At 46.9% G+C, this 23,617-nt stretch overlaps 1 protein-coding gene and 1 non-coding gene across 2 annotated transcripts in view; both read left to right on the forward strand.

The window, feature by feature from the left end:
* LOC106587967 (uncharacterized) overlaps window positions 1-4,363 on the forward strand; it is a 7,592-nt gene extending 3,229 nt beyond the window's left edge. The window contains exons 2-3 of the transcript XR_006762247.1: window positions 4,009-4,165; window positions 4,337-4,363. This is a non-coding gene — a transcript (uncharacterized protein). The remainder of the gene's footprint in view (window positions 1-4,008; window positions 4,166-4,336) is intronic.
* A 148-nt stretch (window positions 4,364-4,511) lies between these two features.
* Window positions 4,512-23,617, forward strand: part of LOC106592279 (otogelin) — a 50,148-nt gene continuing 31,042 nt past the window's right edge. Inside the window, exons 1-11 of the mRNA XM_045708317.1 lie at window positions 4,512-4,521; window positions 4,638-4,805; window positions 9,209-9,487; window positions 12,195-12,312; window positions 13,279-13,358; window positions 14,261-17,901; window positions 19,867-20,044; window positions 20,493-20,641; window positions 21,585-21,771; window positions 22,888-23,108; window positions 23,247-23,385. Of these exons, the coding sequence (XP_045564273.1) occupies window positions 4,512-4,521; window positions 4,638-4,805; window positions 9,209-9,487; window positions 12,195-12,312; window positions 13,279-13,358; window positions 14,261-17,901; window positions 19,867-20,044; window positions 20,493-20,641; window positions 21,585-21,771; window positions 22,888-23,108; window positions 23,247-23,385 (5,170 nt within the window). The remainder of the gene's footprint in view (window positions 4,522-4,637; window positions 4,806-9,208; window positions 9,488-12,194; window positions 12,313-13,278; window positions 13,359-14,260; window positions 17,902-19,866; window positions 20,045-20,492; window positions 20,642-21,584; window positions 21,772-22,887; window positions 23,109-23,246; window positions 23,386-23,617) is intronic.

Genomic DNA, 23,617 nt, shown 5'->3' on the forward strand with positions numbered 1-23,617 from the left:
GCTGGTCCGCTGTCCTATCTCTTCTCCACATTACATAACCCCTACCCTCTGTCAGCTGGTCTGCTGTCCTATCTCTTCTCCACATTACATAACCCCTACCCTCTGTCAGCTGGTCTGCTGTCCTATCTCTTCTCCACATTACATAACCCCTACCCTCTGTCAGCTGGTCCGCTGTCCTATCTCTTCTCCACATTACATAACCCCTACCCTCTGTCAGCTGGTCTGCTGTCCTATCTCTTCTCCACATTACATAACCCCTACCCTCTGTCAGCTGGTCTGCTGTCCTATCTCTTCTCCACATTACATAACCCCTACCCTCTGTCAGCTGGTCTGCTGTCCTATCTCTTCTCCACATTACATAACCCCTACCCTCTGTCAGCTGGTCCGCTGTCCTATCTCTTCTCCACATTACATAACCCCTACCCTCTGTCAGCTGGTCTGCTGTCCTATCTCTTCTCCACATTACACACCCCCTACCCTCTGTCAGCTGGTCTGCTGTCCTATCTCTTCTCCACATTACATAACCCCTACCCTCTGTCAGCTGGTCCGCTGTCCTATCTCTTCTGCACATTACATAACCCCTACCCTCTGTCAGCTGGTCTGCTGTCCTATCTCTTCTCCACATTACACACCCCCTACCCTCTGTCAGCTGGTCTGCTGTCCTATCTCTTCTGCACATTACATAACCCCTACCCTCTGTCAGCTGGTCTGCTGTCCTATCTCTTCTCCATATTACATAACCCCTACCCTCTGTCAGCTGGTCCGCTGTCCTATCTCTTCTCCACATTACATAACCCCTACCCTCTGTCAGCTGGTCTGCTGTCCTATCTCTTCTCCACATTACATAACCCCTACCCTCTGTCAGCTGGTCCGCTGTCCTATCTCTTCTCCACATTACATAACCCCTACCCTCTGTCAGCTGGTCCGCTGTCCTATCTCTTCTCCACATACTTACCTTCTTACTTCAGTTGTGTTTCTAATTACTGTTGTTATTCTATTTTTCTATGTTATTCTATCATTAAAAGGAATTTTGAGATGATCTTGAGTCAAATCAATAACTCATCAGATAACTTTTGTTACAGTATGTTAGGCTGTGTGTTATATCAGGCTGTGTGTTATATCAGGCTGTGTGTTATATCAGGCTGTGTGTTATATCAGGCTGTGTGTTATATCAGGCTGTTTGTTATATCAGGCTGTGTGTTATATCAGGCTGTGTGTTATATCAGGCTGTTTGTTATATTAGGCTGTGTGTTATATCAGGCTGTGTGTTATATCAGGCTGTTTGTTATATTTGGCTGTGTGTTATATCAGGCGGTTTGTTATATCAGGCTGTTTGTTATATTAACCTGTGTGTTATATCAGGCTGTGTGTTATATCAGGCGGTTTGTTATATTTGGCTGTTTGTTATATCAGGCTGTTTGTTATATCAGGCTGTTTGTTATATCAGGCTGTTTATTATATCAGGCAGTTTGTTATATCAGGCAGTGTGTTATATCAGGCTGTTTGTTATATCAGGCAGTGTGTTATATCAGGCTGTGTGTTATATCAGGCTGTTTGTTATATCAGGCTGTTTGTTATATCAGGCTGTTTGTTAAATCAGGCTGTTTGTTGTATTAGACTGTTTGTTATATCAGGCTGTTTGTTATATCAGGCTGTGTGTTGTATCAGGCTGTGTGTTATATCAGGCTGTGTGTTATATCAGGCTGTTTGTTATATCAGGCTGTGTGTTATATCAGGCTGTGTGTTATATTAACCTGTGTGTTATATCAGGCTGTTTGTTATATTAGGCTGTGTGTTATATCAGGCTGTGTGTTATATCAGGCTGTGTGTTATATCAGGCTGTTTATTATATCAGGCTGTTTGTTATATTAGGCTGTGTGTTATATCAGGCTGTGTGTTATATCAGGCTGTGTGTTATATCAGGCTGTTTGTTATATCAGGCTGTTTGTTATATTAGGCTGTGTGTTATATCAGGCTGTGTGTTATATCAGGCTGTGTGTTATATCAGGCTGTTTGTTATATCAGGCTGTGTGTTATATCAGGCTGTTTGTTATATCAGGCGGTGTGTTGTATCAGGCTGTGTGTTATATCAGGCTGTGTGTTATATCAGGCTGTTTGTTATATCAGGCTGTGTGTTATATCAGGCTGTGTGTTATATTAGGCTGTGTGTTATATCAGGCTGTTTGTTATATCAGGCTGTGTGTTATATCAGGCTGTTTGTTATATCAGGCGGTGTGTTGTATCAGGCTGTGTGTTATATCAGGCTGTGTGTTATATCAGGCTGTGTGTTATATCAGGCTGTGTGTTATATCAGGCTGTGTGTTATATCAGGCTGTTTGTTATATCAGGCTGTTTGTTATATCAGGCTGTTTGTTAAATCAGGCTGTTTGTTGTATTAGACTGTTTGTTATATCAGGCTGTTTGTTATATCAGGCTGTGTGTTGTATCAGGCTGTGTGTTATATCAGGCTGTTTGTTATATCAGGCTGTTTATTATATCAGGCAGTTTGTTATATCAGGCAGTGTGTTATATCAGGCTGTTTGTTATATCAGGCAATGTGTTATATCAGGCTGTGTGTTATATCAGGCTGTTTGTTATATCAGGCTGTTTGTTATATCAGGCTGTTTGTTAAATCAGGCTGTTTGTTGTATTAGACTGTTTGTTATATCAGGCTGTTTGTTATATCAGGCTGTGTGTTGTATCAGGCTGTGTGTTATATCAGGCTGTTTGTTATATCAGGCTGTTTGTTATATTAGGCTGTGTGTTATATCAGGCTGTGTGTTATATCAGGCTGTTTGTTATATCAGGCTGTTTGTTATATTAGGCTGTGTGTTATATCAGGCTGTTTGTTATATCAGGCTGTGTGTTATATCAGGCTGTGTGTTATATTATCCTGTGTGTTATATCAGGCTGTTTGTTATATTAGGCTGTGTGTTATATCAGGCTGTGTGTTATATCAGGCTGTGTGTTATATCAGGCTGTGTGTTATATCAGGCTGTTTGTTATATCAGGCTGTTTGTTATATTAGGCTGTGTGTTATATCAGGCTGTGTGTTATATCAGGCTGTGTGTTATATCAGGCTGTTTGTTATATCAGGCTGTGTGTTATATCAGGCTGTTTGTTATATCAGGCGGTGTGTTGTATCAGGCTGTGTGTTATATCAGGCTGTGTGTTATGTCAGGCTGTGTGTTATGTCAGGCTGTGTGTTATATCAGGCTGTGTGTTATATTAGGCTGTGTGTTATATCAGGCTGTGTGTTATATCAGGCTGTTTGTTATATCAGGCTGTTTGTTATATTAGGCTGTGTGTTATATCAGGCTGTGTGTTATATCAGGCTGTTTGTTATATCAGGCTGTTTGTTATATTCGGCTGTTTGTTATATCGGCTGTTTGTTATATCAGGCTGTGTGTTATATTAACCTGTGTGTTATATCAGGCTGTTTGTTATATTAACCTGTGTGTTATATCAGGCTGTTTGTTATATTAGGCTGTGTGTTATATCAGGCTGTGTGTTATATCAGGCTGTTTATTATATCAGGCTGTGTGTTATATCAGGCTGTGTGTTATATCAGGCTGTGTGTTATATCAGGCTGTATGTTATATCAGGCTGTTTGTTATATCAGGCTGTGTGTTATATTAGGCTGTTTGTTAAATCAGGCTGTGTGTTATATCAGGCTGTGTGTTATATCAGGCTGTTTGTTATATCAGGCTGTGTGTTATATCAGGCTGTGTGTTATATTAGGCTGTGTGTTATATCAGGCTGTGTGTTATATCAGGCTGTTTGTTATATCAGGCTGTTTGTTATATTAACCTGTGTGTTATATCAGGCTGTGTGTTATATCAGGCTGTTTGTTATATTTACCTGTGTGTTATATCAGGCTGTGTGTTATATCAGGCTGTGTGTTATATCAGGCTGTGTGTTATATTAAGCTGTTACGACCATATCCCTACTCTAGTAGACCACAGTCTTAATGGTCTGAAAGGTTCCTTCCTGTCTCCTCCTGTCCAGGTGGATGTGACATGGTTCTATATGAACTGTCTGGCTGATACGTGCGGCTGTAGTCGTGGTGGGGACTGTGAGTGTTTCTGTACCAGCGTAGCAGCCTACGCCCACCGATGCTGTCACCAGGGTGTCACCGTGGACTGGCGATCCCCGTCGATCTGCCGTAAGTCTGTGGCCATGAGTTGGCCAACGGGCAGGCACCGGGCGCACTACCCAGTCAATGGGTGGTATGGGAGTTTGTGGGACCATCTGAAATGGCATTCTGTTTTCATATGTAATTAACTACAGTTTATCATTTTATTCCATTAACGACTCTTTCTGTTTGTCTTTGCAGCCTACGATTGTGAATACTACAACAAAGGTACATGCATAATATCCTCTCTAACTCTTCCTATTTGTCATCAAATCAAATCTCTCCAAGAGAATGTTTGATTTCCAAGAATCAATGACTGAACCTTGGAAGTTCATTGTGCATTGTCCTTTGCTACAAACATTTCATCGTGATCAATATGTTAGGCAGTTCATTGTTAAACCACATGGGGGCGTAGTGTCTTCACAGATCTGGGGCCCATTGTAGATGTCAGCCATACAGCGAAGGATTCCTCATAACAGTGTTCCTCTCCTCTGTCTTGTAGTTCTGGGTAAAGGCCCCTACAGGCTGGTGACCTACAGGGAGAGAGACACGGTGCTGGCAGCCAACAGGTCCAGTGGGACAGTGTTCCCTAAGAAAGGAGACCCTACTGTGGCTGGTTTCCTGTCCCTCTTCATGATGACCCCTGGGCTCAGCAGAGCACGTCCACATGGTGAGCAACACAGAGGGAAAATAGCAACATCACTCCAAGTCCTCATCACATCAGTCTAATGCAATGGCTATTTCCATGTCCATCATCATTTTACATCCTCCTCCATTCATAACACTTTCTAACACTTCCAGTCCCTATCCTCTGGTCTAATGACGTATTCCAGTCCCTATCCTCTGGTCTAATGAAGTCTTCCAGTCCCTATCCTCTGGTCTAATGAAGTCTTCCAGTCCCTATCCAGTCCCTATCCTCTGGTCTAATGAAGTCTTCCAGTCCCTATCCAGTCCCTATCCTCTGGTCTAATGAAGTATTCCAGTCCCTATCCTCTGGTCTAATGAAGTCTTCCAGTCCCTATCCAGTCCCTATCCTCTGGTCTAATGAAGTCTTCCAGTCCCTATCCAGTCCCTATCCTCTGGTCTAATGAAGTCTTCCAGTCCCTATCCTCTGGTCTAATTAACCGCTCTAGGGTTGGCGGGACGAAATCGTCCCACCTACTCAACAGCCAGTTGAATCCCGTGGCGCGTTATTCAAATACCTTAGAAATGCTATTACTTCAATTTCTCAAACATATGACTATTTTACACCATTTTAAAGACAAGACTCTCGTTAATCTAACCACACTGTCCGATTTCAAAAAGGCTTTACAACGAAAGCAAAACATTAGATTATGTCAGCAGAGTACCCAGCCAGAAATAATCAGACACCCATTTTTCAAGCTAGCATATAATGTCACATAAACCCAAACCACAGCTAAATGCAGCACTAACCTTTGATGATCTTCATCAGATGACAACCCTAGGACATTATGTTATACAATACATGCATGTTTTGTTCAATCAAGTTCATATTTATATCAAAAACCAGCTTTTTACATTAGCATGTGACGTTCAGAACTAGCATACCCCCGCAAACTTCCGGTGAATTTACTAAATTACTCACGATAAACGTTCACAAAAAATATAACAATTATTTTAAGAATTATAGATACAGAACTCCTCTATGCACTCGCTATGTCCGATTTTAAAATAGCTTTTCGGTGAAAGCACATTTTGCAATATTCTCAGTAGATAGCCCGGCATCACAGGGCTAGCTATTTAGACACCCACCAAGTTTAGCACTCACCAAAATCAGATTTACTATAAGAAAAATGTTATTACCTTTGCTGTCTTCGTCAGAATGCACTCCCAGGACTTCTACTTCAATAACAAATGTTGGTTTGGTTCAAAATAATCCATAGTTATATCCAAATATCCTCTGTTTTGTTCGTGCGTTCAAGACACTATCCGAATGGTAAAGAAGGGTGACGCGCACGATGCATTTCGTGACAAAAAAATTCTAAATATTCCATTACTGTACTTCGAAGCATGTCAACTGCTGTTTAAAATCAATTTTTATGCAATTTTTCTCATAAAAAGCAATAATATTCCAACCGGGAAAGCGTGTTTAGGTTCAAAGACGAAAGAAAATAAAACATGGGGTCGACTCGTGCACGCGCCTCAGCCCATTGTCCTCTGATAGAGCACTTGCCAAAAGCGCTAATGTTTTTCAGCCAGTGGCTGGAATTACATCATTCAGCTTTTTCCCGCCTTCTGAGAGCCTATGGGAGCCGTGGGAAGTGTCACGTTACAGCAAAGATCCTCAGTCTTCAATAAACAGAGTCAAAAAGCTCAAGGAATGGTCAGAGAGGGCACTTCCTGTACAGAATCTTCTCAGGTTTTTGCCTGCCATATGAGTTCTGTTATACTCACAGACACCATTCAAACAGTTTTAGAAACTTTAGGGTGTTTTCTATCCAAAGCCAATAATTATATGCATATTCTAGTTTCTGGGCAGTAGTAATAACAAATCGGGTACGTTTTTTATCCGGCCGTGTAAATACTGCCCCCTACCCACAACAGGTTAAGTCTTCCAGTCCCTATCCTCTGGTCTAATGAAGTTTTCCAGTCCCTATCCTCTGGTCTAATGAAGTATTCCAGTCCCTATCCTCTGGTCTAATGAAGTCTTCCCGTCCCTATCCAGTCCCTATCCTCTGGTCTAATGAAGTTTTCCAGTCCCTATCCTCTGGTCTAATGAAGTATTCCAGTCCCTATCCTCTGGTCTAATGAAGTCTTCCAGTCCCTATCCAGTCCCTATCCTCTGGTCTAATGACGTCTTCCAGTCCCTATCCAGTCCCTATCCTCTGGTCTAATGAAGTCTTCCAGTCCCTATCCTCTGGTCTAATGAAGTATTCCAGTCCTTATCCTCTGGTCTAATGAAGTCTTCCAGTCCCTATCCTCTGGTCTAATGAAGTCTTCCAGTCCCTATCCTTTGGTCTAATGAAGTCTTCCAGTCCCTATCATCTGGTCTAATGAAGTCTTCCAGTCCCTATCCTCTGGTCTAATGAAGTCTTCCAGTCCCTATCCAGTCCCTATCCTCTGGTCTAATGAAGTCTTCCAGTCCCTATCCTCTGGTCTAATGAAGTCTTCCAGTCCCTATCCAGTCCCTATCCTCTGGTCTAATGAAGTCTTCCAGTCCCTATCCTCTGGTCTAATGAAGTCTTCCAGTCCCTATCCAGTCCCTATCCTCTGGTGTAATGAAGTCTTCCAGTCCCTATCCAGTCCCTATCCTCTGGTCTAATGAAGTCTTCCAGTCCCTATCTTCTGGTCTAATGAAGTCTTCCAGTCCCTATCCAATCCCTATTCACTGGTCTAATGACGTCTTCCAGTCCCTATCCTCTGGTCTAATGAAGTCTTCTAGTCCCTATCCTCTGGTCTAATGAAGTCTTCCAGTCCCTATCCTCTGGTCTAATGAAGTCTTCCAGTTCCTATCCAGTCCCTATCCTCTGGTGTAATGAAGTCTTTCAGTCCCTCTCCTCTGGTCTAATGACATCTTCCAGTCCCTATCCTCTGGTCTAATGAAGTCTTCCAGTCCCTATCCAGTCCCTATCCTCTGGTGTAATGAAGTCTTCCACTCCATATCCTCTGGTCTAATGAAGTCTTCTAGTCCCTATCCTCTGGTCTAATGAAGTCTTCCAGTCCCTATCCTCTGGTCTAATGAAGTCTTCCAGTCCCTATCCTCTGGTCTAATGAAGTCTTCCAGTTCCTATCCAGTCCCTATCCTCTGGTCTAATGAAGTCTTCCAGTCCCTATCCAGTCCCTATCCACTGGTCTAATGAAGTCTTCCAGTCCCTATCCAGTCCCTATCCTTTGGTCTAATTAAGTATTCCAGTCCCTATCCAGTCCCTATCCACTGGTCTAATGAAGTCTTCCAGTCCCTATCCTTTGGTCTAATGAAGTATTCCAGTCCCTATCCAGTCCCTATCCACTGGTCTAATTAAGTATTTCTTTCCTGCAATTCTGAATCCCCTTAGTTCCCTTTGTTGATAGCCCCTACTAAATGCCAATAAGACATGTTGTCCTTCACTGTTTGGACTGTGTTTGGAACGAGCCTCTTTTCCCAGTGAAAACACTGATTGTAGAGATGCCCTGAGTCTGAGTCACCAATCAGGATTTCCTAATGGCTAGTCAGGCTGTAGTGATGGCTAGTCAGGCTGATGGCTAGTCAGACTGTATTGATGGCTAGTCAGGCTGATGGCTAGTCAGACTGTAGTGATGGCTAGTCAGGCTGTACTGATGGCTAGTCAGGCTGTACTGATGGCTAGTCAGGCTGTACTGATGGCTAGTCAGGCTGTACTGATGGCTAGTCAGGCTGTAGTGATGGCTAGTCAGGCTGTACTGATGGCTAGTCAGGCTGTAGTGATGGCTAGTCAGGTTGTACTGATGGTTAGTCAGGCTGTAGTGATGGCTAGTCAGGCTGTACTGATGGCTAGTCAGGCTGTAATGATGGCTAGTCAGGCTGTACTGATGGCTAGTCAGGCTGTACTGATGGCTAGTCAGGCTGTAGTGATGGCTAGTCAGGCTGTAGTGATGGCTAGTCAGGTTCTAGTGATGGCTAGTCAGGCTGTACTGATGGCTAGTCAGGCTGTACTGATGGCTAGTCAGGCTGTACTGATGGCTAGTCAGGCTGTACTGATGGCTAGTCAGGCTGTACTGATGGCTAGTCAGGTTCTAGTGATGGCTAGTCAGGCTGTAGTGATGGCTAGTCAGGCTGTACTGATGGCTAGTCAGGCTGTACTGATGGCTAGTCAGGCTGTACTGATGGCTAGTCAGGCTGTACTGATGGCTAGTCAGCCTGCCAGGAGGAGTTATCAGCTAGACTGCAGCTAGAAGTATTAGCTAGCCTAGACTGTTTTAGCTAGCCTAGTGTTCTACATTTATCTGACCACTAATGTGCTAGCCTGACCTGGGTCACATGCGGTACGTGTGACCCAGGTGTAAAGAGCTGAAATTGGGGTTTTTTACGTTTATTTAAGCAGAAAAGACCCTTGATGTTGATGTTCCTAAATTGGTGATCAACTTTTTCTCTAGACACGTCCCTGGTGTCATTCGAGGCGTCCGATCGGCCCAACTACTTCCTGGCGGTGGACAGCAGCGGCCATCTTACGCTGACCAAGTGGGAGGAGAGCGAAGCATTCTGGGACGCGGCTACCTTCACGCTGCACCGTGACACCTGGATCCAGGGTTATGATTCTCTGGAGGCTTTCGCCAAGCCGGGATTCTTCCTCCACTACATGCTGTCCTGGGTTCACCTCATGAAGTACAAACACACTGACGGATTCCGCAAAGCCACGCTCTTCAAACTGACAGGTACGTAGGATGGACTGGAGATCTGGGAAGGTTACATGGGAAGGGAAAAGAGGAGCTATGTAAATGAAAAGTTAAAGGTTTTCTTCTCAAAGGTGATTCCATTTATACCATCTATTTTGATATGATATTTTTATTAAAAACTGCCACTTGTGACCATTTAATGTGTTGCACTTGAATAGATATGGGGTCTTCCTCTGTTTAAGCTGTCAGGGTGATGTGCTTGTATTTACTGTGGCTATAGGTTTGCGTTGAGGAGGTTTGGATCAAGGCCTTTTGTATGGTCACAATCATATTTGAAAATGTGCCGTAGCAGTATTCCTATGCTTTCCATAGGATGTACAGTATGCAGGCATTTATTACATGAGAGGTCAAGCTAGCAAACCTATGGTCTTCTAGCTTTTGGTCAAGCTCTTGGAGCTTTTGCTATGTTAGCCTTGTCCCCTCTAATACAACCCAATACTTACTGTATGTATCAGAGATGGCTGACAGCTGAGGTCCAGAGACAAAGACTTTCACTTTGTAGTTTATGCTACTAACCCCCTGGTCTAACCTCCTGCTGCAGCCCCTCCACCCTGCCAACCCCCACAACCCCCTAACCATGGCCCCACCAGCGTGCGTACTCGGTTTGTAAAAACACCCATTTAGTCCGTTAATGGGCTCTTTGTGCGGGCAGCCATGTTTTGCATAGCACTGTAATGGCAAGCCCCCTGCAGCTGTCGCCCGGCACACTCCCACCTCGCAACAGAACGACAGATTTTGTCAGTGGCGAGTGGTGAGTGGCTGATGTGTGCCTTTAATCACAGACATGTTGAGATGTGGACGGATGGAAGGGTGGCGTGCTAGGTCAGCACCAGACCAGGGCCCCCCAGACCAGGGCCCCCTCAGCCCAGACCCCCCCTAGACCAGGGCCCCCCCAGACCAGGTCCCCCCAGATCAGGGCCCCCCTGGCCAAGGTCCCCCAGGCCCACAGCTGTTCCAACACAAAAACCGACCTGCCCTTCCAGTATACTGCTTCCAGAGAAGGGGCTTTGCCCTGGCTAATGCCCAGGGTCGGAGTCTTTGACTGGGGGGAAGGGAGAACAGAGAGGGGGTGGTCAGACACTAGGCAGGTGTGGTTTGTATTTCAACCAAGAAACAACTTCACCATTTGGAGAGGATTTCTGTTCATAATCTAGTAAAGTGATTTGTGAATCATAGTTCAGGTCCAAATATATGGTTAGAGTTGGTGAGGTCTAGAGAGTCCTGTTCTCTTTCTGTCTCCACAGCTGGTTTGTTGCTCCTGATGCAGGCTGGGTAATTACTGGGGCTAAAAATATGTCAGCCATTTGTTTTAGGAGCATAGCAGAGTCCACACAGGCTGGCAGAAACAGATAGGGTTACTCTCTGACAGCAGTGGATGCCAGACATAGTTGACCATGAGAGGTCCAGAGGGGTTAGGTAGAGTCCAGACCATAGTCGACCAGGAGAGGTCCAGAGGGGTTAGGCAGAGTCCAGACCATAGTCGACCAGGAGAGGTCCAGAGGGGTTAGGCAGAGTCCAGACCATAGTCGACCAGGAGAGGTCCAGAGGGGTTAGGTAGAGTCCAGACCATAGTCGACCAGGAGAGGTCCAGAGGGGTTAGGCAGAGTCCAGACCATAGTCGACCAGGAGAGGTCCAGAGGGGTTAGGCAGAGTCCAGACCATAGTCGACCAGGAGAGGTCCAGAGGGGTTAGGTAGAGTCCAGACCATAGTCGACCAGGAGAGGTCCAGAGGGGTTAGGCAGAGTCCAGACCATAGTCGACCAGGAGAGGTCCAGAGGGGTTAGGCAGAGTCCAGACCATAGTCGACCAGGAGAGGTCCAGAGGGGTTAGGCAGAGTCCAGACCATAGTCGACCAGGAGAGGTCCAGAGGGGTTAGGCAGAGTCCAGACCATAGTCGACCAGGAGAGGTCCAGAGGGGTTAGGTAGAGTCCAGACCATAGTCGACCAGGAGAGGTCCAGAGGGGTTAGGCAGAGTCCAGACCATAGTCGACCAGGAGAGGTCCAGAGAGGTTAGGCAGAGTCCAGACCATAGTCGACCAGGAGAGGTCCAGAGAGGTTAGGCAGAGTCCAGACCATAGTCGACCAGGAGAGGTCCAGAGGGGTTAGGCAGAGTCCAGACCATAGTCGACCAGGAGAGGTCCAGAGAGGTTAGGCAGAGTCCAGACCATAGTCGACCAGGATAGGTCCAGAGGGGTTAGGCAGAGTCCAGACCATAGTCGACCAGGAGAGGTCCAGAGGGGTTAGGCAGAGTCCAGACCATAGTCGACCAGGAGAGGTCCAGAGGGGTTAGGCAGAGTCCAGACCATAGTCGACCAGGAGAGGTCCAGAGGGGTTAGGCAGAGTCCAGACCATAGTCGACCAGGAGAGGTCCAGAGAGGTTAGGCAGAGTCAAGACCATAGTTGACCAGGAGAGGTCCAGCGAGGTTAGGCAGAGTCCAGACCATAGTCGACCAGGAGAGGTCCAGAGAGGTTAGGCAGAGTCCAGACCATAGTCGACCAGGAGAGGTCCAGAGGGGTTAGGCAGAGTCCAGACCATAGTCGATCTAGAACTCAACTCACTTAATTTACACTGTCTTTACTAGGAGACTCTGTAATATGATTGAAATTCACAAACACAAGTATACTTATTCCCATGTTTCATCCTCTGCTGTGCAACACTTTCTGTAAAGTGTGTATTTTCCCTCAGGCCCTGGTCCAGACACCCCTACGGGTCCTAAGTGCCAGTGGAGGTATGAGTCGTGTGTCAGCCCCTGCTTCAGGACCTGCAGTGACCCCTCGGGGGGGGCATGTGGCACCGTTCCAAAGTAAGGCAGCACAAGGTGACACTACGGATGCGTCCTAAATGGCACCCTATTCTCTATATAGTGCACTATGTAGGGGATTAGGCCCTGGTCAAAAGTAGTGCACAATATAGGGAACAGGGCACCGTTTGGGATGCAACCCTCCACCATCACAGACAGGGGCTAAACCTTCAACACCATGTGAATGTGAAGCCTCCAACTCTGTTGTGTAATCAGTCAGTCAGTCAGCCAACCAGCCAATCAGCTAGCCAATCAGCCAGTCAGTCAGCCAATCAGCCAGTCAGCCAGTCAGTCAGACAACCAGCCAGTCAGTGAGACATCCAGCCAGCCAGTCAGCCAGGCAGTCAGCCAGTCAGCCAGTCAGCCAGTCAGTCAGACAACCAGCCAATCAGCTAGCCAATCAGCCAGTCAGTCAGCCAGTCAGCCAGTCAGCCAGTCAGCCAGCCAGTCAGTCAGCCAGTCAGTCAGTCAGACAACCAGCCAGTCAGCCAATCAGTCAGCCAGTCAGTGAGACATCCAGCCAGCCAGTCAGCCAGGCAGTCAGTCAGTCAGTCAGTCAGCCAATCAGCCAGTCAGATACAGTACAAACAACACTGAGATATTAGATCAACATGTTTTGCAGTAATCTGATATTTTCCACAGATGTTATTACATGGCTCAGAATAGTGTTACTCTTTTGTAACATTTTAATTGTAGGACATACCTAAAGATGAAAATATATCATATTTATCACAACTACGCTACAGCTGTCCATCTGTCACAATTGTTTTTCTACACTCTTAGAAAAAAAGGTGCTTCTGGAACCTAAAAGGGTTATTGTGCCGTCCTATGGGGTTCGCCTATCGGGTTCTCCAACGGGGCCAAAGAACCCTTTTGGAACCCTTGTTTCTATACACTGTAAATGAGATGTGATGTTACTGTATAGAGAGTAGCTGGCAGTAGTTTTCAGAGCTGTGTGTTTCTCTGTAGAGTGGAGGGATGTCTGCCTCTGTGTCCTGGTCACATGGTGCTGGATGAGGTCACTCAGAGATGTGTCCATGTTGAAGACTGTGAGTATGAGGATATTCTCTTCTCTTCTCTTCTCTTCTCTTCTCTTCTCTTCTCTTCTCTTCTCTTCTCTTCTCTTCTCTTCTCTTCTCTTCTCTTCTCTTCTCTTCTCTTCTCTTCTCTTCTCTTCTCTTCTCTTCCCTTCCCTTCCCTTCCCTTCTCTTCTCTTCTCTTCTTTTCTCTTGGACAGATACAAATATATTTAGGTTTAGAGGATATCCTTGTTTTTAAAATGAGTCAACAACCCTCTCATACATGTAAAGGTCACATGAAACATACCCCTTGCAAGTGTTATTGGGCTTACCTCAAGATCTCTGAATACATACAGTAACAAGATAAATACAGTGTCGTATCAGATTTCTGAGACGCTGTGATATTCACAGCTAACATCTGTTTAATCAAGATCAACACTCTAATCTACCATCAACATGAGCCATGAGCCATGTGCTGTGTGGTTGAAGTTTGGCCACAGGGGAGGAATGGATCACTACTTCTTCTACTCTCTCTCTCTCTCTCTCTCTCTCTCTCTCTCTCTCTCTCTCTCTCTCTCTCTCTCTCTCTCTCTCTCTCTCTCTCTCTCTCTCTCTCTCTCTCTCTCTCTCTCTCTCTCTCTCTCTCTCTCTCTTTCTCTCTTTTTCTCTTTTACTCTCTCTGTCTCTCTCTCTCTCTCTCTCTCTCTCTCTCTCTCTCTCTCTCTTTCTTCCTCTCTCTCTCTCTCTCTCTCTCTTCCTCTCTCTCTCTTTTTCTCTTTCTTTCATTCTCTCTCTCTCTCTCTCTCTATCTCTCTCTTTTACTCTCTCCTGTTCTTTCTCTCCCCTCTCTTTCTCTCTTCCCCCTCTCTCTCTCTCTCCCCTCGGCCAGCAGCAGTGCTTATCTAACAGTTGTTTTATTGTTTGTGCTCCAGGCATTAAGCCACCAGTTGCTGTGCAGCCCATTACTACTGTCAGCAGTGTTGAGTCAACACCCGCAGCTGTCACTCCTTCAGCCACCACAACCTCCACTACCAGCAGCCCAGCTAGCCCTGGCCTCTCCACGGCACGCTCCACCCCGGGTCCCCCTGGGCCCCTCACCACCCCCTCTTCAGACACAGTCCCCACCACTGCAGCCACCACCACCATTCCTATTGTCTCAACTTCTGCTTTGGATGCTCTGACCACCTCTGCTAAAGTACCGACCACAGTGACTCATAAGGTGGTTCTGCCCAGCACCTCTTCAGCCGTACCGACTCCAGAGGGAACCAGTGCAGCAGCAACACCCTCAACTCCATCCCTGGCCACCACAGTCAGACCTGAGGTGGTGGAGGTTGTATCTACAGTGAAGACATCTCCATCCTTACCCTCCACTACAGAAGGCAGTACAGAGAGGACGACCAGGGCCCCCAGCTCCACACCCAGCCCCCTAGGCCCCAGCACAGAGAGGACCAGCCAGGTCCCCTTCTCTATGACAGCTCTGTTCTGGCTCACGTCCTCCACCACCAGGCCCTCTCTAAGCCCAGGGCCTACAGACACCACATTCACCAGCCCCCCTCCATCCACTACCATGGGCCCCTGGATAAGCTCCACCGTGGGGCCTACTCAGACCAGCACCCTGCCTGCAGTACCAGTCACCCCCACGAGTGTGACCACCAAGGCCACCACACGTCCAGGAGACACAGTGGCTCCAGTCTCAACCACCTCTAGTCCACGGCCAACCACAGTCTCAGAGACACCCAGGGACACAGCTTGGACTACAACTAGGACTACAACTAGGACTACAACCAGGACTACAGCCATGACTACAGCTTCTATAACCACCCTTGGTGCACCCACAGAGACAAGCACAAAGCCTGTAACTGTGGAGACAACCGAGCCAACAACAACCAAAGTCCTCCCTCCTGGTGTATCGACTACAGCCGATACCACAGTACCCTCTCTCTCACCGACCTCCCCCATTCACACCGTAATAACAACACCACCACCACCAGAACCCACTTCAAAACACAGCACAGTATCAACCTCACCTGCCACCCCTTTCACAACCCTCAGAACTACACCGTCCACACGCCCGGAGACAACACCACCACTTGTTTTCACGGCAACCACAGAGAAGACCGTTCACGCCTCCCCTACAGAGCTGAGGACATCCACAACTCCAGTTCCTGAGCTACCGACTACCACCGCTGTTCCCATGATGCCAACGACAACAACAATATCAACCGGTCCTACCTCAGAACAGCCGGCGACAATCAAGAAAACGACGAGAGCACCGGTCTCAACGGCAACAGCGGAACCCTTGGCAACGACCCATATAACCATGACACCGGCTGTTGTCACACCTGTGATTGTCATAGACACGGTAACAACATCTCGACTGACAACAACAGCTACGGCCTACACTGAAAGGACCTCCTGGTCTGGCGGTGTTCCAACCACAGAGAGAACCACAGAACACACAACCACAACCGCATACCCGACCGAAGCTGTGGACTGGAGACTGACCACTACTACCGGTCCCCCGACCGTACGGACCACAACAACTCAACCCATCCCAATGGAAATCTCCAGCACGACCACCAAACCTCCAGATCTTCTGGTAACGACCACAGAGTCCATCCAGACCACCTTCACCTCTCCTTCCATCTCGACCACAACAGAAGCAGTGGTCCCAACCACAACCACATCGCCTGTATCACCGGTGTCATACACAGAGACCACCACAACCGTGCCAGGACCACCAGTGGCTGTAGGGACCGTAACAACCCAGCCCCCCACCACTCTGAAGACCACGGAGCCTTGGAGGCCCCCCCACAGTGAAACCTCCTCCACTCCTTCTAGCCCTATCTCTAGCACAGAGAGGGTGATCACACCTGAGGTCCTAGTGAAACCTGCGGTCAGTACAGAAGTAGAGGTCTCTCCACACCAAGTCATCTCCACTACCACCACTGATGCACTTCACCACGTTGCTACATCTACAGCGCCAGGCGTCACCACCACAACCTCAGTTACCATGACGACCACTGCCAAAACCACCACAGCTCCGCTCGAGACTTCAACCGGCGCAGTTTCAACCTCCAGGACGGAGAAACCTCCTGCGACACCCGAATCCCCGGCCGTGCCTGGTGTACCTGGGGAACCAGCATTATCTCTCACCACAACGGTCCCCACAACAACTGTCCCACCTTTACCTGGTGTCCATACGACCACCATCACACCTGTACCTGGTGTCCCAGTGACCACTGTCCCACCTTTACCTGGTGTCCATACGACCACCATCACACCTGTACCTGGTGTCCATACGACCACCTTCACACCTTTACCTGGTGTCCATATGACCACCATCACACCTGTACCTGGTGTCCCAGTGGCCACTGTCCCACCTTTACCTGGTGTCCATACGACCACCATCACACCTGAACCTGGTGTCCATACGACCACCATCACACCTGTACCTGGTGTCCCAGTGACCACTGCCATCAGACCAGTGACCATCAGACCGCAAACAGAGACCACTAGCGTTCCTCCCGATACAGGAAGGGTGGAAGTATTGTCTACTACTTCCACAACAACTACACAAGAACCAACTTCTTCATGGTCTGGTCCAGTAACCACAACCAGCTCCTTGCCCTCCACCACGTCAGTTCCCAGACCCACTAGCCACCCAGAGAGAGTCACTACCAGAGTGGTTTCTACTTCTAAAGTGGTCTCCAAGACCACCCACAGACCAATGACAACAACACGCAGGACAACAACAGGCAAGGTTCCCATTACGACGTCCAGAACTGCCACAACGGTGAGGTCCACCGCCAGACCGAGCACTGTTAGGGCAACTGTAGATACAAGGACTCTGGGAGTTCCAGGGGTTCCGACAGCGACGACCAGACCTGGTCCACCTACGGTCGCTCCTCCTAGCCTGGGCACAGCTACCGTCTCAGAGGTTGTTCCAACCACGACCAAACCAGTCACCACAACCAGAACCACAGAATATGCAGCAGAAGTTAGCAGCTCCGCTGCTCCGACCGGCACTGGCACAACCACATCCGCTTCTGTTTCCGTTCCCAGCCTGACCACGGTCACAGAATCTACCACCGTCCCCACAGAACCCACAGGACCTACGGGAGCGACCGCAGAACCATCCACATCCACCGCTACTACACCAGAAGGAATAGTACCATCCATCACTAGAGAGACAGGGGTTATTCCAGCATTCACAGAGAGCACAACCAGAATGACTCCTTCGCCTGACCTGCTGACCTCTACTGAGGTCGCAGCCACTCCAGGGGTCACACCAAAGGTCACGCCAAAGGTCACACCAGATGTGACAGCAGCTCTCTCAGTCCCCGCCTTGTCCCCCACGGCCACCCCAACCTCCACTACAGAGCCAGAGAGGGTGGACGGAGTAGACACCACTACACCAAAGACTCCATCACCATCACCCGCGTCGCCGTACACCACATCAGAGACAACCACGTCACCATCGGTAGTATCGCCATATACCACGACAGAACGTGTTGGACCTACTGCAGAGGTTACTACATCCATGGCAGTGTCCTCAACTAGGATGTGTACTGTGAGTAGACCAAGTCCTCTCTCCTTTCCTCTCTTCTCCATGTAGGCTCAATGGGGCTCAGTGTAGTCTCCGTGGGGCTCCTGAGAGGCGCAGCGGTCTAAGGCACTGCATCTCAGTGCTTGAGGCATCACTACAGACACCCTGATTACGAATCCAAGCTGTATCACAACCGGCCATGATTGGGAGTCCCATAGGGCGGTGCACAATTGTCCCAGTGTCGTCCAGGTTAGGGTTTGGCCGGTGTAGGCCGTCATTGTAAATAAGAATTTGTTCTTAAAACCTCTTACATCTAGATGTTCCGTTAGCGGAACACCGCTCCAATATCCAATGATAGGGCGTGGCGCGAATTACAAATACCTCAAAAATCCCAAAACTTCAATTTTTCAAACATATAACTATTTTACACCATTTTAAAGACAAGACTCTCCTTTATCTAACCACATTGTCCGATTTCAAAAAGGCTTTACAACAAAAGCAAAACATTAGATTATGTCAGGAGAGTACCCAGCCAGAAATAATCACACACCTATTTTTCAAGCTAACATATAATGTCACAAAAACCAAAACCACAGCTAAATGCAGCACTAACCTTGATGAGCTTTATCAGATGACACTCCTAGGACATTATGTTATACAATACATGCATGTTTTGTTCAATCAAGTTAATATTTATATCAACAACGAGCTTTTTACATTAGCATGTGACGTTCAGAACTAGCATACCCACCGAACACTTCCGGTGAATTTACTAAATTACTCACGATAAACGTTCACAAAAAACATAACAATTATTTTAAGAATTACAGATACAGAACTCCTTTATGCAATCGCGGTGTCCGATTTTAAAATAGCTTTTCGGTGAAAGCACATTTTGCAATATTCTGAGTAGATAGCCTGGCCATCATGGCTAGCTATTTTGACACCCACCAAGTTTGGCACTCACCAAACTCAGATTTACTATAAGAAAAATTGGATTACCTTTGCTGTTCTTCGTCAGAATGCACTCCCAGGACTTCTAGTTTACACCCAATGTTGTTTTGGTTCCAAATAATCCATAGTTATATCCAAATAGCTGCGTTTTATTCGTGCGTTCAAGACACTATCCGAAGGGTGACGCGCCGGAGCGTATCGTGACAAAAAAATTCAAAATATTCCATTACCGTACTTCGAAGCATGTCAAACGCTTTTTAAAATAATTTTTTTATGCGATAATATTCCGAACGGGAGATGTCGTTTTCGTTCAAATACTGAAAATGGAAAATGGACTCTTCACGTGCACGCACGCACCCGTTTCATTGTTCTCAGATCAACCACTATCCAAATGCGCTACGGTTTTTTAGCCAGGGACTGCAGAGTCATCATTCCCCATTCTGGCGCCTTCTGAGAGCCTATGGGAGCCTTAGAAAATGTCACGTTACAGCAGAGATCCTCTATTTTCCATAAAGAGGCTATAGAAGGCCAAGAAATGGTCAGAGGGCACTTCCTGTATGCAATCTTCTCAGGTTTTGGACTGTCTTATGAGTTCTGTTATACTCACAGACACCATTCAAACTGTTTTAGAAACTTTAGGGTGTTTTCTATCCAAATCAAACAATTACATGCATATTCTAGTTTCTGGGCAGGAGTAATAACCAGATTAAATCAGGTACGTTTTTTATCCGGCCGTGAAAATACTGCCCCCTATCCTAAACAGGTTAACTGACTTGCCTAGTTAAATATAGGTTAAATCAATAAATATATATATAATAATTGTAACTATCTGAAAAGTCCAGGCCTCTCTGTAGGCTCAGTCGTCTCAGCCTATTACCTTATTTACCAACGCTCTGTAGTCTTCTAGCTACTTGTTCGTACGTGGTTTCAACTCTCATCAATGTCTTCATCTAATCTTTGTTTTCATTCAGTATACTGTATAACACATGTTGTTCAATCTGTTCAGGTAGTAACTGTTCTTCTTCCCTGTCTCAGCCTCCCTATTCAGAGATCATAGATGAGTGTACCAAGTTCCTCTGTGTGAGCGGCCAGCTGGTCCGATTCAACATGTCCCAGAACTGTCTGTATAACTCCACCCCTCCTAACTGCGGCCTGCTCGGCTTCGCCATCCTGGTCAACGGGGACAAGTGCTGCCCGCAGTGGGACTGCCCATGTGAGGACAACTGCTAGCCGACACACATTCACAGTAGCAGACATGCACACCAGTGGAGGCTGGTGGGAGGAGCTGTAGGAGGATGGGCTCATTGTATTGGCTGGAATGGAATAAAAAGGAAGGGAGTGAAACATGTTGTTTCCACATGTTGTTTCCACATGTATGATGTGTTTGATACCGTTCCATTTATTTCACTCCAGCCATTACAATGAGCCCGTCCTCCTATAGCTCCACCCACCAGCCTCCACTGACGCGCACACACACACACACACACACACACACACATACATACACACACACACACACACACACACAGACAGACAGACAGACAGACAGACAGACAGACAGACAGACAGACAGACAGACCCGACCCGACCCGACCCGACCCGTCAGGCGTTTCTCAGTCATAATGACCTGTTTCTTGCTGGTGTTGTCCTGTCTCCTCCAGGTCGCTGCTCAGTGTTCCCCGACCTGAACGTGATCACGTTTGATGGTAACAGCGTGGCCATCTACAAGGCTACCTCCTACATTGTGACCCAGCTGCCCAGCGAGACCGTCAGCATCGTGGTCCAGGAATGCCCGGCTGACTCAGACACGGTGAGGATGAGGGTACATTAGGTAATTGTAATGCTGGTGCCCCCAAAATGGCCGCCTCAGAGAAAGTGAGGCCAAGAAGCTGTATACTTTACAGTAGGTAACTGTAACACCGGTGTCCCCAAAATGGCCGCCTCAGACACAGTGAGGCCATATACTGTAGTTACAGTACCTTTGCAGAAAGTATTTCAGTGGCGATAATCAATAAATATGGTGATAAAAGACATCCTTGTCTTACACCCCTATATAATGTAAAATTCTCAGGAAATGATCATTATTCATTCACATTTCGAGTAGTTGTATATGACTTTAATCCCTTTTATTAGAGATTCTTAGCCTTTGTAAATAAAATAAAAAGTAATATGGAATATTTATTTTTCTGTTTCCATCCAAAGCTGCTGTGGAATTTCACCAACCTGTGTCTAGTGGTTTTGAACATTACCCACAAGTCCAACCACTTGGTCATCAACAGACTGCAGAGGAGGGTCAGTCTGTTACTTCGTCTCTTCTATATCTCTTCCTATCTCTTCTTCATCTCTTCCTATCTCTTCTTCAGCTCTTCCTCTCTTCTTCATCTCTTCCTATCTCTTCCCATCTCTTTTTCCTCTCTTCCTGTCTCTTCTTCATCTCTTCCTATCTCTTCTTAATGATCTTCCTATCGCTTCATCTCTTCTTCATCTCTTTCTATCTCTTCTTCATCTCTTCTTCATCTCTCCATCTCTTCCTTCCTCTCAGTCTAACTAGCCCTTTATTCACCAATTTAACTACGGACAGAAAAATACAATCAAAGTCAATGTCAAGTAGAAAGAGTTTATCTTAGACCTAAAAAGTGATGAGATGTTAATTAACTTTCCATACACACAGTAGTATTTGTAGACCTATCTATATTAGGAAATACAGTACCCCTCAACATATAGGATTTTGACATATCTTTTCTCTCTGTCAGCTGTATGTGAACTCGAGGTACGCCACCCCGAGGTTCAAAAAGTTTGGCTTTGAGATCCTGGACACCGGCAACATGTATTTGATCCGTACACCAGCGGGCCTGAAGCTGCAGTGGTTCCACAGCACGGGCATGTTGGTCATCGAGACAGAGAGCTACAACAGCAAACTGCCCACCATGGGCCTCTGTGGTATGTTGTGTAGTTAGAATTTATGAGGACACTGGTATGTGGTTTACCAGGACACTGGTATGTGGTTTACCAGAACAATGGTTTGTGGTTTACCAGAACAATGGCATGTGGTTTACCAGGACACTGGTATGTGGTTTACCAGAACAATGGCATGTGGTTTACCAGAACAATGGCATGTGGTTTACCAGGACACTGGCATGTGGTTTACCAGGACAATGGCATCCATTTGAAGTGGAGTGGTATGGAGGGTGGTTGTAGTGTGCTTCCCAAGGGGTACACTATTCCCTATTTATACCACTCCTTTTGCCCCGGCCCTGGGGTCAAAGGTAATGCACTAGGGATAGGGTGCCATTTGGGATGTACGATAGGACCTCACCTGCTACAACCATTCAGGTTGAGTAGGTGCCATAGATTGAGAAGGGGCCATAGATTGAGTAGGGGCCACAGATTGAGTAGGGGCCATAGATTGAGTAAGGGCCACAGATTGAGTAGGGGCCATAGATTGAGAAGGGGCCATAGATTGAATAGGGGCCATAGATTGAGAAGGGGCCATAGATTGTGTAGGGGCCATAGATTGAGTAGGGGCCACAGATTGAGTAGGGGCCATAGATTGAGTAAGGGCCACATATTGAGTAGGGGCCATAGATTGAGTAGGGGCCATAGATTGAGTAAGGGCCACATATTGAGTAGGGGCCATAGATTGAGTAAGGGCCACATATTGAGTAGGGGCCATAGATGGAGTAGGGGCCATAGATTGAGTAAGGGCCACATATTGAGTAGGGGCCACATATTGAGTAGGGGCCATAGATTGAGTAGGGGCCATAGATTGAGTAAGGGCCACATATTAAGTAGGGTCCCTGAGATGTTGTGCATGTTTCGTAGGTGAACGTGCCATTCCTGAAATAATAACGCTGTTTCATCTTCTGGCTCCCCGCTCACTATCCCTCCCTTCTTGCATTCTGGCCATGGCCTTGCCCCCGACGCATGCTCTCTCTCACTCTTTCTCTCTCGCCTCTCCCCCTCTGTTCCCCTCTACCGATCACCTCTCCCTCCCTCTCTTACTGCATCTCTCTCTCTCTTTTTCTCTCCTTGTGTCTCTCCCTACTTCCCCCCTAGGCTGCTGTGATGGTAACCCGGCCAACGACCTGATGCTGTCCAATGGGACGACAGTAGGGGAGAGCGAGGACCCAGCGTTGTTCATCGACAGCTGGCAGGTCCCCAACACCACTAGTTACTTCAGCCACAGCCGGCGCAGAGAAGTCAACTGTTCCACCAGCGACTGTTCCCAGTGTATGACCATGCTCCGAAACACCTCCTTCAGCCCCTGCCATGCTTTTGTAGGTTCACTGCTTCTCTCTCTCTCTCCCTCATCATACAGTACCCTCCCATCCCAATACAGTACTGTAGATGTGTTTAAACATAAAACAGATGATTGAAAAAAAATGTTATGTTTTATTTCTTCTAATGTACCATAGGTTCCTCCCAGTACGTTCTGTGAGGTGTGGGTACGTGATGCGGAGTACGTCAACAACCCGTGTGTAGCGCTGGCTGCCTACGTGGCGTCTTGTCACAAGTTCAACGTCTGCATGGAGTGGAGGAGCCCAGACTACTGTCGTAAGGACTGCCTTTATTCTACTGCACTAACTGTCAACATGGCTTCCAAAGCACAGTCAGACACATAAAGCCATACACTTACAGTATAATGTTTTAATGTCAGTCAATACACTATAAGGTTTTAATGTCAGTCAATACATAATGTTTTCATTATAATTATAGGCAAGTCAGTTAAGAACAAATTCTTATTTACAATGACGGCATACCAGGGAACAGTGGGTTAACTGCCTTG

Source organism: Salmo salar, chromosome ssa26, assembly GCF_905237065.1.
Source record: "Salmo salar chromosome ssa26, Ssal_v3.1, whole genome shotgun sequence".
In the NCBI taxonomy this organism is placed as follows: domain Eukaryota; kingdom Metazoa; phylum Chordata; class Actinopteri; order Salmoniformes; family Salmonidae; genus Salmo; species Salmo salar.